The following is a 15,550-nucleotide window of genomic DNA, read 5'->3' on the forward strand; positions in this document are numbered from 1 at the left end:
CTAGTGCAGGTCCTCACAGCCAACAGCACAGAAAAATTAAATTTGTATGAATCTGGTGTCATTTTTATCCATGAAATCCTGCTACACTGGACAAAATTCTTCAGTACTTGTACAGAGGAAGGTGAGAGCATAATCTGGCCCAGTACATGAATGGCGGTTTGTGAATGTGCTTTCTTTAGGTTCTTTTTCTCTTGTGACTATAATGTGCTTATGCCTTATACGCCTTGCATTGTCTTTCCATTTCTTATAAGCAAAGGCATACATCATAGTAGTGGTCTTCCACCATTTTCTCTCCATTTATTGCATTCCTTAAAAGAACTTATAATAAAAGCAAGACTCTCAAAATTGAAAACTAATTAAATTGTTTTCACTTAGGAACCCTGGTGGCTGTAAAAAAACAGTGAAAGAAATCGAAGAGGAAAAGTTAGCAAAATATACGTGGGAGTTCTTTATTACAAACACAAAGGTAACTTCATTGATAATGCCTGCCTTTGGACCTGATCTCACGTTTTTAAAGCATTTGATTTGTTGCTTAATTGAACTCCCTGATATCACAAATTATGCTGTGGATCTTGTGACTGTACTTGTCTCTCTAGGTTTTGAAGAATAACAATTTGATACAAGGTAGTAGGAAGAGCAGTATACAGCTGATTGAAACTGTGGCTTGCTCTTAGTGATAAGTACTAATGTGGGAAGAATGCGATATTTAGCTAAAACATAACTAGCTTCTTGTTTGCATTTGCCCTTTTATGGCCCAGAGTAATGTAGCAGTACTCGTTCACACAAATAGGACTTATTCAGTTAAATGGGGATTTCAGACTGGTATCCTTGAGGCCTTATTCTAGTAACCTCTAGTCACAATTTGCTTGGTTGCCCTTTTACACAGAATTTAAAGCTAAATTTGGAAACAACTTCCAAATGTGTATGCCTTTAAAGAAAGCAGGATTCACTTTCCACATTCAAAGCAGACCCAAGGAAAGGAGAAAACAAGTAATTCAGGTGAAAAAAAAATATTTATTTTAAAAGTAAAATAAAGTTAATAACTGAGAGGAAATTAAGCACTAGAAAATTATCCATAACACTTGGTTTTACTATCTTTCTGAAACCACAGAAAGTCTTCTTTTTGAAACTGCTGAAGTGACTGGAGGAAAATAAAGGGGGAATGAGTGATGCTTAGGGGTATAACTAGGAGAACACAATAAAGAACCAGTACGTTTCTCACTCTTTATCACATGTTGATCTTAAGCCATTTGCTTAAGCTCTTAGTTCCTTGCTTTGCCTCCTATAAGGCTAAACTAAACAAGTTTTGTGAAGTGCTTTTAGAACCCCACGTGAGGCACTCTTAGAAATACGAGCTGTTACATGCAGGCTATTTGGTCTTGTTATTTGTCAACACCTGCCACTTGTACCCTCATGACCTAATTAAAATGATTCCATGGAAGACTGTGATTTCTGTTGGGGAATAAGCAAAAAAAGGTGTGAAACTTTTGAAAGGCAAAGATTGTGTTTTATGCAAATATTCTTCCTGCTGTTAGCAAACAGAGAGGGAAAGCCAGCAAGTCACATAAATAACAGAGTTGTTTCTAAATAGGAGGCTTTCTGATTTTTCCATACTGTCTTACCAGTTCTCTAAAGCCAGGTCCAAATGAACATGAGCAGAAGAAATGAAAGTGCATGTCAGTCTTGATGTGTCTTTTAGCGTTTACATTGGTGAGACTTACTGTTTTCCTCCCTGAACTAATGACAATGTCTCTTTTATAATTTGCACTAATATTGCTTTAACATTGCTTTTCAGGTTTGATATGGAACTTCTAGTGAAAATACTGAGTTCCTTCAGAGGCACTTGCTTTATAATACATGTTGTTCTGATTATCAAGCCTGCAGAATTCGATCTGCTTTCAGACCTCAGTTTTACATTCCTGACACAGGAAATTCAGATGCCACGTTATTGAGTGTTGGGAGGAGACCTGAACATTTATCAAACCACTTTGATCTATTCTTCCCTGTACATGAGAAGGTTGCTTTATTATCAACTTTCTCTGCAGCTGCAGTGTTACTTGTTTACAAATTAGCTTAATCTGTTGGCATTAATGCTATAGCAGAGAAGTATTGAAGAAAGATAACAAAACAAGAGAGGTCCTACGCAAGAAATTACTACCTTGTTTGAAGTTACCGGAGAAAAATCTGGGAGGTTACAGAAGACCCAGAAGGATCTAATATTGGAATTAGTTAAAATGGTAAAATAGCTATAGAAACCCCTTCCTTTCTAATATTTTTTTTCTTCTATGTTCAGAAAGGGAACTGGAAACCACGGTACAGGCCACTTAGCAGGAAGATAAGCAGGACACCTACTCCAGGCTTCTCTCAGCTTAGCAGTCAGTTGTCTCCCCATGGTCAAACCTCTCGTGTCAGCATAACTTCCACTGTACTTAGCTCTGAAGATGACATCAAGAGTAATGTAGCTTCACCTGGTGTTATGAGTGAGTCAGCGCAAACTAAAGAACAACAGCCTCTTTTCCCCTGTAAGTTACTTTTTCTTGACTGCCGATATCAAATGGATTTTCTTTCAGTGTTGCTAGGGAGAACCTACGTCAAAGACACTGCTGGATGTACCAGTGTATTTCTCTTGAGCCATATGGAACTTCAGAAACTTCAGACAAGTCTCTCTGTGCCCTCCCCATTAGCAAATTGGCTTAAAGACAATAATAATCCCATGTGATTATTAAGAGTTTTAATTACTGTTTAGTTACAGCAGTTGTATAATCAGACTGTCATCTACATCTGTACGGTTCAACTGGAGATGTAAACAGTGAAATTGTTCTCTGCCATAACCTACTGACCCACTGAATCTGTCTGACTTAGGGCGTTCTGTTTAACTTGGGATTTTTTTACTCTGCATTCCTCTCATCAGTGAATACCTGTGCTTCATAGACCTGACAAAACAGTTTATATGTTAGCTCTGCAATGCATTTCAGTACAAAGCTAGGTAATCTTAAGTCTTTTCCTTCTACGTACAGCTAGACTAGAAAAGCACATTAGCATTTAATACTGCTAATGATCTTTTAATTTATATTTATATTATCATTATTAGGTTGCCATCATTCTCTGCTATACTCTAAACTACCACTCAGGAAGCAACTCTTGGAGTAATTTGGGATAGTTCTGTGAATGTTCAGTAGGTATCAAAAAGGCAAAAAGAACCTGAAAGTTTGGGAAAAGAAGTGGATGAGGTATATCAGCTATACAGAATAGCTTCCATAGGAGAATTAATTAGACTAGGGCTCTTCAGTGCAGAAGAGAAATGGCTGAATACAAGGTTGTGACAGATGTAATGTCATGAAGTACATGGAAAAGAGTGATTAGAAAGTGGTTATTCACGAGTTCTCTTAACACCAGATTTATAGGACACCAAATTAAATTATCTGACAGAAAATTTAAAGCAATGGAAAGTGTTTTTATGCAATTCGTGCTTATACTTAGGCATTCATTGCTGCAATATATTTCTGGAAGTATATTCAAGTTCGAAAAACAATTAAATGACTTGAAGAAAAAACAATTAATTGCTCTTAAATGTAAAGGAATGGACACATTCTGGGTCTGAAAGACCTTTAGGTTTAGACTGCCTGAAGTCAGGCGGATATATCAGGAAGCTTGTGCTAATATCATATACTACCTGCACAGCTGCTGCTGTCTGTGTCACTGAGCACAGATTAACGGCCTTCCTTTGATATGAATGGGAGTAGTAGAGAATTCAAAGCTGTAATTTCGAGCAATTTGTTTACAGATTTAGGTGAACTATTGGGTCTTGTGTGAGATGAGATTTGAAAATAATCTTGAGAGCTGTAAAAGCTGGGAGCCTCCATTTACTATGCTAAATAGCTTGCGGTATGTGTGATATCTGGGAAGGATGTTCAGTGTCCCTTTTGGAACAACATATGTCACATCATCGCCTGTGATTTCAGGGGACTGGCCTGATTTACCAGTCTGGTCCTTTCAAGGATTATATTCCTACCTCTAGAAAATATGGGAAGTTAGTTTCTGCAGGGAAGCTCTGTAGCAAAGGTTGGATTCTGTAATGAATTCTGAAGCTGCTAGAATCCTGTTTAATCCTGGATTCTGATTATGGGATGCTTCATGGACAAATCAGAAATGGATTACAAGTACAGCTGCCCTGTAGCCTTATACCCCAAATTGACAGAGCCTCATGTCATTCATACAGACATAATTTTGAGACCACACACAACTAACGCACATGCACACTTGTATATTTCAGAAGTGGGAAAGAGATTCTGCACTAGGCAGCTAAATGGTGGATACAGCTGAGTGTGAATCTTACAGAAAGATTTATTTTAAGGAAATAATTCCTAACTCAATGTAAAGGCTTTTGTCCAACTGTAATTTAGATGCTGTTGTTTGGGGACTGCTGCTGTAGAATGTCTGTTTATACAGATTTGGTTTTTTCTGGCTGTTGGCTGTGAGGACCTGCACTAGTCCAGAAGTTTAAATGTTACATCATGTTGACAAGGGTAAATGTGGAAGCTGCAGTCCTTGCAGCTGTGGTATAACAACAGGTTACTCCTGAGGCAGTCTCATTTATCACTCAGTCCCCATCTACTCAGTCAGGAGGTTTTACAAAGCAGATTAGTGTTCTAAGCTTTCTTCCTTCACCACATTTTTAAATAATATTTATGTGCAGACAGAGACTAGAGACTATATGATCTAAAAGTACTAAATGTAAGCCTGATTTTTCATGGTTACTGTGTAATGAAGTATGTGTGTCTGCAGATCAGCTCAAATGACACTGAGAAGTAAAATGTGAGACCTGTATCTGAGAGATTAAATGCTACCTGGATTTTATACCCAAAGCTTTCCAGCCAGCAGTTCAGCTTTGAATTCTCAGTCAAAAACATCCTTTTCAAAGGGGAGGTGTAAATATTTGTGCAAAGGATCTTCACTATAAAACTTATATCAGGATTTTGGGCTTTTCTTTGGGACTGATCAATGTCTTTTCTGTTGATTTAGCATTGTTAGATCCCTGCAAAATACGTAAGTATTGGTACTCCATTTCACAGATGATTAATTAAGGTACAGAAATCAAGGTCAAGTGAAATTACTGCATTCTTCTTAGCTGTTTTTCTCTCTTCTAATTAATGTCTGACTAGCTCACAGCTATGGAGGTTAATATTTCAAAAATATTACAAATATGGACAAGCTTGAGTATTTGTTTTCCCAGTTTCTCCAGGTGGAGGATTTGAACAGGTTCTAATGGTACAAAACAGAGGGCAGAGAGGTTGTGCCCTCTGTTTCCGTTGATCAGCCAAAAGGAGGAGCTGTGTCTTTGTGGTATTAGCCCTGCTTTCTTGTAATCTCTCACCAAAATCTGCCAACAAGACTGCTTTCAGGATTGGCTTTAGACAACTCAACTGAACTTGGAGAAAACATCAAATTCAGTCACAACTTAGTCTATCTGCAGAGTAGATGGCTTTCAGATATCCAGCTACTCAATCTCCCCAAATGGTAACCATAAATAAAAAGGACTGGGTTCTTCTAAGAAGGATTCAGACACTGCATGCCAAGAACAGATGAGATTTACATGCAGCCTCAGCTCAGTTTGAGCAGAGGCTCCCTGCCCATATGGATGTCAGGTTCCAGACCCTGCGAGGGTCAGCCTTTGTATTCAAACTGTTCCTCAGCTCTAGAAGGTTCAGTGGTGTAGCCAGCATCCTACAGGCTTACACTTTGAGACTAGTAAGGGTCACAGTGAAGCCATCACTACTGGAACTCAGGAGTATCTGACTGGGACCTTGGCACTCCTGAAACTCACCTGGCCACAGCTAATAGAGGATCTTCATTATAAGTATCATACTTAAAAATTTAGCCCATTAGCTGGTGCCTGACAACTTGTTCCATCCATGTCTTACATTTCTAAATTCACAGTGTAATGCTCTGTACTTATAACAAGCAGAAATACTTTGTGCTGCTATTTAACACAGTCACCATTCAGCAGCCATTTTCTGTTATACTGCAACATGTGCGGGGCTTCACAAAAATGTAGGAAAAGGATCTTTTGAATTTGAGAACTACAACTTCAAGGTGTTGAGTGCTCGGTAAAATGTCACTTATCTCCATGTAGGGCATATCGAGCACCTCAGAGGATGACACAGAGTTTGACTGCTAACACTGGGATTTTTAATAACAAGCGTGACAGTTGTCTTAATGCATGGGCGATTGGAGGGAATAATGCAGAGAAGATGGCCGGCTCTGTGTCTCTCCAGGGGTTTGACATCAAAGCAGAAATGAAACAGCAGTGGGAAGGAAAACAAAGATGTCAATTTGAAGGAAAACAGTGAGTTAAATTGGTTTTCCAGGTATTCAAGGGAGAGGAGAATATAAGCATTCCCATTGCAATGGAAGGCAGAAAGAGAGTAGAAAGTGTTATTAGTAAGAGAGATCTGCTCAAAGGTGAATAATCTGGAAACTATAACCAACAAATTGCTACTACTTAAGGATGTGTTTTAAGTTTTAGTGGATGCTGATTAGGAGACACAGAGAGGTAATTAGATACCTGTTGATGTTAAACATATTAAAATCTGTATGACAGTTAAAAGAAGAATGGCAAAGTGATACAGTAGCCTTAGAAATTCAGAAAGCTTGACGGTTATGCCAGTAGAATGCTAACAACACAATACAGGAACTGAAAGAGACTTCCTGCGTAATTTGTTCAAATCTGTCTGTTTTTCTGAAACAGTATTTTTATAAGCATCCAATGTAAGAAAGTATTTAATATCTTCTACTTGATGGTGGTATTTTTTTCACAGCTGAAAGAACAACGCTTATGTTTTCAAAAGTGATTAATGAATGGGGTGCATTTGTATTTGGGAACCTATTTTGAAACCTCTTGAAAAAGCTGCTTCTTCTGAAGAAACCTTAATTTTTAGAAATATTAAATAGCAGGTTTCTTTTGGAAGTCTCATTCAGGCCAGCATGCATGGCGTCCTCTCTGCAAGGAAGAGAGGAATGTACTATTGAGCTTGCATGTTTTTATAGAATTTTTTTCTATCAGCCCTACAGAAAGGCATCCAGAAAAAACATGGAAAGGTGTCAAAAGATGTCCATAAACAAGAAGATAAGGTGCAGCCTGTACTGCAGAGGTACGTTAACTGATGGGTATCTGAATAACTAGGAGAAGCAACTGATCAGGACAGAGCTCATTCTTTTTTCTTTGTTTTTGCTTCCCACCCCACTACCCCCCCACCACCCCGAACAACTGAAGTCAGCATTCAGTGAATTCAGATGACAGTTACATTTTTGGGCGTGGGTGGCAGAATAACCCATTTTACTGCTGTGCAGGCAGTAGGTGTTTTCTGGAAAATAGCCCATGAAGCTTGCCTTTGCAAACAGAAGAGACCTTCTGCTCCAGCAGCTTTGTAGAAAAAAGCGATGTTTCATCCTACCCCTTGTTTCTGTTTCTACCATTGCATTTTTCAGCAGTCTCTTTATAACGTTTCCAGTTAAGCTTACATTAGATGTGTTCCCTCATTAGTCAGTTTTGTGGTGGTTTCCACAGCTCTAAGATGAACATGACAAAGCATTCTTACAATTAGACTTTGCTAAAGCCTTTTTACCCTTGAGTTGAGGTCAAGAGAAATAAATTTTGTACCTGGGTAGCTCCAGCAAGTGTGTAATATTAAGAATGTTTTATCACTACATGCGGAGGTTTTCACAATCTGGAGAAGGCATTCTGTATACTGTTTTAAACCTTGTGGTGTCTCATAGTTTATTGGCTCAGAAGAAATACTGAGTAAACATTAAGGACCAAGAGAGTACAATATCAAAGAAGCAGAGGCTCAAAATGCAAGGGTAAGGGTACAAATCTGCTTCTGAAGCACATTATATGCTGTACAAACTCAGTGCTCTGTGTGGAAAGCATTTGGTCTGCAAATGTCAGAGAGCATTTTATTACATGAGACCACAGCAGGCCAGTGAAACTTTGCAGTATATTTCAATGCAATGCGAAGGCACGTTCCTGGAACAATATGACTGGCATGAAAATTTATAATTTTTTTAAAATTCACCAAATTATTTCATATATTTGAATGTATGAATAAGGAGATCTCAATATTTACATGGGCTAGCATCACTATATTCTGAGCAACACGGGTGCTTATCACAAAATGTTTACCACAAGATGTTAATTCCAGCTTTCTGTGTTGTTTCAGTGGCAGCTGCTGTATTGGCTCTTTCATTGAAACCAAATCTAACTTGTGTGCCGATATGAGGCGAAAGTTCACAGCGATAAATGAAGAAGCAGCTAGGTGTTTACATGATACCCTAGAGAGCCTTGAGAGGTAAGAATAGATTGTTTTCTATGTAGTCTTAAGATACTACACACCTTGCTTCGAATTTTACCGAAATATCGGATCAATAACTTTTTAAAGACCATTTTGTAGGAGTTAGAAAGCAAGACATTCTTTAATTCAGTGCTGGGAGCAAACATGAATCATTTCAGAAAAGAATGCCCCAAATAGTAGTGGTTGGCAGTAGCTTATATGTGCCTTACACGTACATATTCATGACATTTCCAGTAAAATTTTACATATGCATTACATTTCCGGGAACTAATTAAGCTGTGTCTTTCATGGAGTCTTCTTATCTTTTAGGTTCTTGTGCATCTGTTTTCACAAGGCCTAACTGGTCAAGTTGGTCTGAGTAGGGTGATTCAGTAACTTCTTATCTATGCCTCTGTCTTGCAAGGCAGAGTCGGCAAAGTGGGCCCCAGATAAACTAAAATCCTGTCATCCTTATGCAGCTTCTTCCTGGCTAAAGTTAGTCAATACACATGTATAAGAATATTTCTTGTATTACCCAGTCTATCAGGTTACACTAACTATGTTTAGGACTTGTTTTCAAGGCTTTTAAAGATACATTTATATGGATTGATGTGAAAAGAAGACTATAGGCACGATAATAGAAAGTTTAGTGACTATACAAAAATATATTACAAGTTAAATATTAGAAGTTAAATATTTATAGCAGTGTGTTGGGATATTTCTGAATGACTTTTCTGGAAATAGTTTTGCTAAAAACATTGGATATGTTCACTTCGGACACCATAGCACTTTTCACCCAAAGACAGATTGATAAATTCAGTCCACCTACAATCCATATGGCTGTCTTGTGTTTTCAGTTCGGAGATCTCTGTATTTGTTCTTTAACATTAATTTGACTCTTCTCATAGTAACAGCTGCAATGTCCTCTCTCAAGGCCTTTTCTTAGAGCAGTGATATTTCTACCTTGTTAACCAGCCAAAGCCTGTCATCCTTTTCCTTTCACCCAGAAACATTAATCTGTGATGTTTGTGCAAATGTTTTTTGTCAGTAAGTATCAGACCTGAGATCTTTCTCTGCATTGCTGTTCTGAAGGGTGGTTTAGGCACAATTTCTTGCTCCTCTCAGTTCCTTCTTCTTTCCATTCTTCTCTTCTATTCTGTACTTAGATTATTTTGTTCCCAGAACTTTCCTTATCTGGAGCTGGGTCCTTGTTTTCTTCCCTGAGCAGCTGCTGTGACTATGTAAGGAACTAATCATTCCAGCATCCTGCAGTACAGAAGGTCAAGTCGGATGGAGACTTGCTACTTGCAGCTATTTTACTTGCATTCTCCATACATTCATACAAGCATATTCTGTTTGATCAGCATTTGGAGATGAATTCTCAGTTTGGCAGGATATAGTATAAGTAATTTATTGGAAAGAAAAGCAGATGTGTATTTTTGTTAAAACACAGTAGTACTTTTTGTAGGATTGCATGCACAAGCCCAATCTCTGGGTGGAAATTCTAGCTCAGGTCACTCTATTCCACCTCTCTTCTGTTGTATTTTAAACAATATTTTACCTTAAATCACTGTGCAGTGTTCTGTTTGTTTTTAAGCAGTGGATAGAAAGTGGAGGTTGAATTTCAGTTTAAATGTTTTGATTCTGAAGCCTAGAGTTGATATAAAAATATAAACCCTTTCTAGTATGTTTGTGGAAATATGAATGTATACAGAATTCTGCAAAAGCAGAAATAGTTATTAGTGTCTACAGACTGAACATACAATGTGTAATGAACATGTATTGATTGTTTTCTGCCTTCCTTAGTATACTTCCCAGTTAACTATGCAGAAGTATGGTAATGTTTAAAACACAGCTTTAACTTTCAAGATTTCTTGTAGGAGTCAGGAAGAACGATGTCGTAAAAAATACGAGGCTTTGAAACAACTGAAGCATTTTAGAAGCGACATGAAAATAATAAGACGGCTGGGCATGAGCACTGAAATGAAACGTAATGAAGATGGACAAAACTGGTAAGGAGGCACAGAAACCCTCAGTTCAAACGAGATTACCAGGGTCCTAGAGTTCTGTCTTGAGTACAGAAAGATGATTTTTCCTTTCTTTTCCTACCCAAAGCAAAGCATCACTAGAAACCATTGAATCAGTTGCTGGCAATGCAGGAATTTCAAACTTGGGGCAACAGAAATACAAATATGATCTCTAGGAGCAGATCTCTGCCTGCTCAGCTAATATGTTAATTGAACATGGTAAGAAAGAGCGATAAGGTAGAGGTTCTGTCTAATGAAACTGGGCAAAAGCACCCAGTCCTTGCATTCGCATACCCTCCCCAGCACGCAGCTTTATAGACTACTTCTGCCAGGAAGTATGTAAAAGCCACTGTACCCCAAAGATGAAAGATACTGTATAAATGTACATGAGTGAGAGTCACATTTTTTTACTGAACTAAACATTCACAGTATTAAAACTGATTGCAAAGGAGGCTTTGACTCTAGCTGTCCATTCATGTCGAAAAGAAAAATATTTCCCTGCCAATGTTTATGAACTGCACATGGATAATACTGCAACTTTTACAAGGGCAATTAGAGTCATCACCTAAATGCTTCCCAATACAGCAATTCTGCAGATTACTAGTGTTTTATGTTTGAAAGTGTATTAGCTGTATCCAGTGATCAGCTTCCACATACACACCAGACATAGCCCACCAGAATACCTCAGCAAGCTCACAGCATTTTCCCTGTCCATGAGAACTCATTGGACATGGGATTACAGAGTATGCAAACTGCATGGAAAGCTTTTTTTTTTGTTCTTTTTTTTCCCCCTGCAGCTTGCCCTCTTTTGTTCTCCTTGCTATTAAGCCGCCTATCCTTCATCATTTGAGATAATGAGAAGTCCATTTCTAATCTCAGGTCCAAAATGCAGGTGTGGCCCAGGAACACATCAGTCATACATTAATGAATAAACCTAGTCTTGGCCTACCTAGCAGAACTCTGGTATTAATTGTCAAGCATATATGCTCCACCTGTCCCCCAGATTTAAGATCTGGCATGTGAATAAGCCCTGAAACTGAGGCAGACATGGTTTTGGTTTTTATACTTATAGTTCTACTAGAAGAAGCCCTAATTTGAACAAAGCTCTATGAGTATAAAGGAGACTGTATCAATATGACTTTTTACGTTTCTCCCTGTGCAAGAACAGTACTACAAGTCTGCTGCTCCTTTATATGAAAATCATGCTTCCATAGCGAGGAGCCTGTCTTGCTTTGACTTTGCCAGCACAGCTAGATGAATATGGCTTTCTGTGCCAGGCCTGTTCTGCAAAGTGCCATCCATGAGGGATATGGAGAGTGCAATATCTGATAGGGGTAGTCATGCGCCTCCTGAAGACACAAAGTCATGACAGAGAATTGCTTTCACGGTACCACTTGTTTCATTTACAGTAGGGCTGTTTTTTCCCATACTCTTGCAAACACTGCCTTGCCAAGAAAGCTGAATCACAGTAGGAGCACTTTACTAGTGTATGCTTTCACTCTAGTTGTTCTACCTCTCTCATGAAATGAGAAAAAAACCAAAAATCACATAAAATATGAACAGTGTGGTTTAAGAGTACACTAAACATAGCTTCCTTTCTCACATAAAGTATCTTAATGCATGGTTGGGTTATAAAAGGCCAGTGTGTGACAGGATTACTGTAACCTGGATAATCTAGCCAGTGATAATGAGTTGGCTATACAGCCATATCAGCAGTGCACTACTGAGTGTAGAACTGGCCCTACTGAAGATGAGAAACTACATGTTTCCCTTTTCACTGGTTTAAGGAGGAAATTCTTCACCTTTCTTCTGCTGTCTCAGTAACATGTATCCTAAACTGAGGAGGCAGCACTTCTGCTGATGCAATGAAAGCCACAGCACACACCAGTCATATGCACAGCCTAGAAAAGCTTGGAACATCAGTCTTCAGGACTGTCTAAGCAGCACTGCAAAATTTACACAGAACATTAAGAAAAAAGGCAATCTTTTCACAAGAGTTTTATTTTTATTGTAATGTGTAATTCTCCTTCTGAACCTCTTTGTTCAGAGTGAAATGGTAAAGACTGCATGTTACCGTGCACTTATATCAGTGAGATTTATGTCAGCACATAGAGAGGGGAGAATGATGATAGCACAGAGAAAAGGGATAGTAAAGAGAATCAGAAAGTGTCAGATCAGGGACTGGAAAATCCATAGAGGCTAAACAAAATATATAGAGAAAAGATGAAGAGGAAAAATCTGTAGTAAAATGAAAGCATTTGTTAGGTTTTTATTATTTGCTTTCATACCCAAGTTTGTCATCCAAAATTTAAATTAACAATGAAGAAGCATCTATTTCAATGCCCTCCAAAGAGAAGTGGTGCACAAGTCCAATAAAGTAAAGCTTTTTCGCATTATTCACTCAGAATTACACTGAGTATTGCATTCTCCAAAGAGCCATTTTTTTCTGTGGAAGTTATGGAGGGGGTGAAGTTCCAGAAATGCCAGGCAAACCCAGAGTTATTAATCAGATGTGCATTTGTTTCCATTGCTTCTCTTTTATTGCTCTTGTTCTTTCTACTAAAGGTTTCCTGTATTGCTTGCCAGACTCCCAGAGTCTGTGAAGAGTGATTGTTATGTAAAGAAAATCTTGAAGAAACTGGAAAAATATGGCAAGTCTCCTGACTTCAAAATTCACCCAGAGACCTTTCTTAAGGTTCTGGCTGATCTACAGGTGGGGGAGCTGTGTTGTCCAGAAATTGCTGCAGCTGTGGAGGTGAGATGAGTCCAGTTCTTGATTCTTTGTGTGATGAGGGTGGGGAGAAGCAGGCACCTATGGGTGAAATTCATGCAGTGGAAAGCTACAGATGCAATCATTTAGGATCTCACTAAATGATGCTACTGTTCACGTTTCACAAGGCACTTCAAACTCCTCAGAAGACAGACATGACAAGCATTAGATTATTAATCAGTATCATTTTATTATTATGTCGTTAATTTATTTACCACCACAGTGAAAGGCATCTGTCATAATTTGTTAGGACACTTGAAGAGAACCATGAGCTATTCCATTAATGTATTACATCACCGATCCAGGAACTCTGCAGATATCTTTGTTTTGCTTCAGCAACATTAAAAAACCCACTTCCTTCTCAAGACCTTAAGTTGGGCTCAACTCTTGTAGTTCTCAGAGCAACTGATAGAAGAGGAAGGACACAAGAAAGGGAAGCGAACACATTTAGAATGTATACTACGATGTAGTCTAACCAGGTAACTCGCTCACAAAAAATGGCAATGATGCCACCTTGTGTTTTTTATTCTCATCACAGTTTTTCCCGTAATACACAAGACTACCAGAAATCTCTGAGAGGCAGCAGGTGACTGTGCATCTTACATCTATCGAGAGTTATCATGCCTTACAAAGGCAAAGGTTTAGCAGACAACATGTCAAGGTCACGCTGTATTTTCAGATGTCTTTTAAAAATAGCCATATTGGTTTGTGCCTTAATTTGCGTAGTCTACCAGAGAGGCAGCCTTGCCTTAATGTTCAATATATGTCTGCTGCTTGCCAGTTTTAGATCTATGTCTTGGCTGTTTCCATTCTGTTCCTTTTGCATTGTGATCCCTCAAATTAGTGTGATTGTAATAGATAAAAATGTGAGTATGACTGAATGTCCTATCTACTTATTTATACTTGTTTCAAAAATAGCCACAGAGGAAGAAGGACCTTGGTGCTCCTTCTGACTGGAATAGATAAAAGAAACTGTCACATTTTAGGCTTAAGACCACCATCACTGAGTATGACCTGACTGATACTGACAGAGATTCCAGATGAAGTTCTTATTTAACTACAAGTTGCTTTAATGTGTGTACTGCAGTGGTAGGCAGAAGACAGCTGCAGGTTTAAAATACAAAGGCTTGAATTGGAAGTATTCAAGATCTAAATTGCCATGAAGATTGTAGAGTTCCCATTTTAATCCATTTTAGAGCATACCCATCTGTTCTGAAAGTTGCATTAAAATGTTTTGGTGACTGTTTGTGGAAGCCATTGCATTTGTTCTGTTGTCACAATGGTCATATTTTTCCCATGTTACCTCTCTCTTATGCATAAATCAAAAGCTCAGGAAAGAACCTTTTTCTGTTTCAGTTTGTACGTGAAAGTATTGTGCAGATGCCAGAAGAGGATTTCAGCGAGTGGTTTCAGAAAAGAGTAGCCTACCTCAGCACACAGCCCTCCACTTTTTAATCAAATGGCTGGATGCGATGGTTTTCTGGCTCCAACTGTCTTCAAGCAAAAAACTACTGCCTGTTGAGATCTGCCTCAAGGAAGACTAGAGAAAGGGAGTTAACTTCAGGAAGTCCCACTGACCACTCTTGCACAACTGAAATTTGTCCCTCTACAGTGATTCTGTGATTTTTTTCTGTACAGTGCTCCACTGGCTGTAGTTGGCCACAGAAAATAAAAGCTAAATACTATTGCTCCTTCCTGTGTGATGTCTTGGACTCACTGTCAAATTCCAATCTCATCTAACTATGTAGGATGAAAACCAAGTTTCTAATCACAGGTCAGGTGATTTCTTCCGATGTTCCTCTAACAATACCTACAGTATAAGAAGCATCTGCTCAGTACGGATATTCTGATTTCCCTATCTAAATAGCATTGTCTCTGCTTTTCATTTTAGCTCTCCTTTATAAAAAATATCCCAAGCACAGAGTAGTTGTAAGCTTTAAGACAATTCTTTTTTCTTTCCAGGATGTTTTATTTTTGCATTGAGTTTATTCTGTAGTTATTCTGTGATTATGGATTAATTCTTCCCTTATTAAAATCAGTATTGAAAAAGCAAACATCCTTAGATGAATTTTCCGGGTTTTCACTGAAGATCTGTTTTCCCCCTGATTACCTTAGCATATGTTTGCTATATATTCTGCTGTGTAAGACAGTAGAATGACACCTCTGAACTCACAGACAATGATAAATACATGATCTTTGTGAACCCGTCTGGGCTTAACCATGTATTTCATGGTGGGTCACAATTGCTGGGTGATGGAATCAGTGACCCAGTGACCTTCTAAGCTGATGGTCTTAATGAGCTGCTTGCCTGACCCACTGCGGACCCAATGCTGTTGATCCTTTAACTGCAGTAAGAGGAAACAATGTCAGCTTGGGGTCCAGGTGAGTACTCCATTGAGTACTGTCCGGGGGCAGATGAGGAG

The 15,550-nt window shown here is 38.6% G+C and overlaps 1 protein-coding gene across 1 annotated transcript; it reads left to right on the top strand.

Moving 5' to 3' along the window:
• Positions 1 to 375: 375 nt before the first annotated feature.
• CCDC60 (coiled-coil domain containing 60) lies at positions 376 to 14,582 on the top strand (the record flags this gene model as incomplete). The annotated part of the gene is given in 8 exon segments (XM_010179945.1): positions 376 to 466; positions 2,294 to 2,522; positions 7,064 to 7,151; positions 7,777 to 7,860; positions 8,220 to 8,348; positions 10,211 to 10,342; positions 12,923 to 13,112; positions 14,484 to 14,582. Coding segments are annotated over 8 exon segments (1,042 nt in total), but the record flags the coding sequence as incomplete, so codon positions are not given.
• Between the last annotated feature and the right edge of the window lie 968 nt (positions 14,583 to 15,550).

The sequence above is a fragment of the Mesitornis unicolor genome, unplaced genomic scaffold, assembly GCF_000695765.1.
Source record: "Mesitornis unicolor isolate BGI_N332 unplaced genomic scaffold, ASM69576v1 scaffold8612, whole genome shotgun sequence".
NCBI lineage: Eukaryota > Metazoa > Chordata > Aves > Mesitornithiformes > Mesitornithidae > Mesitornis > Mesitornis unicolor.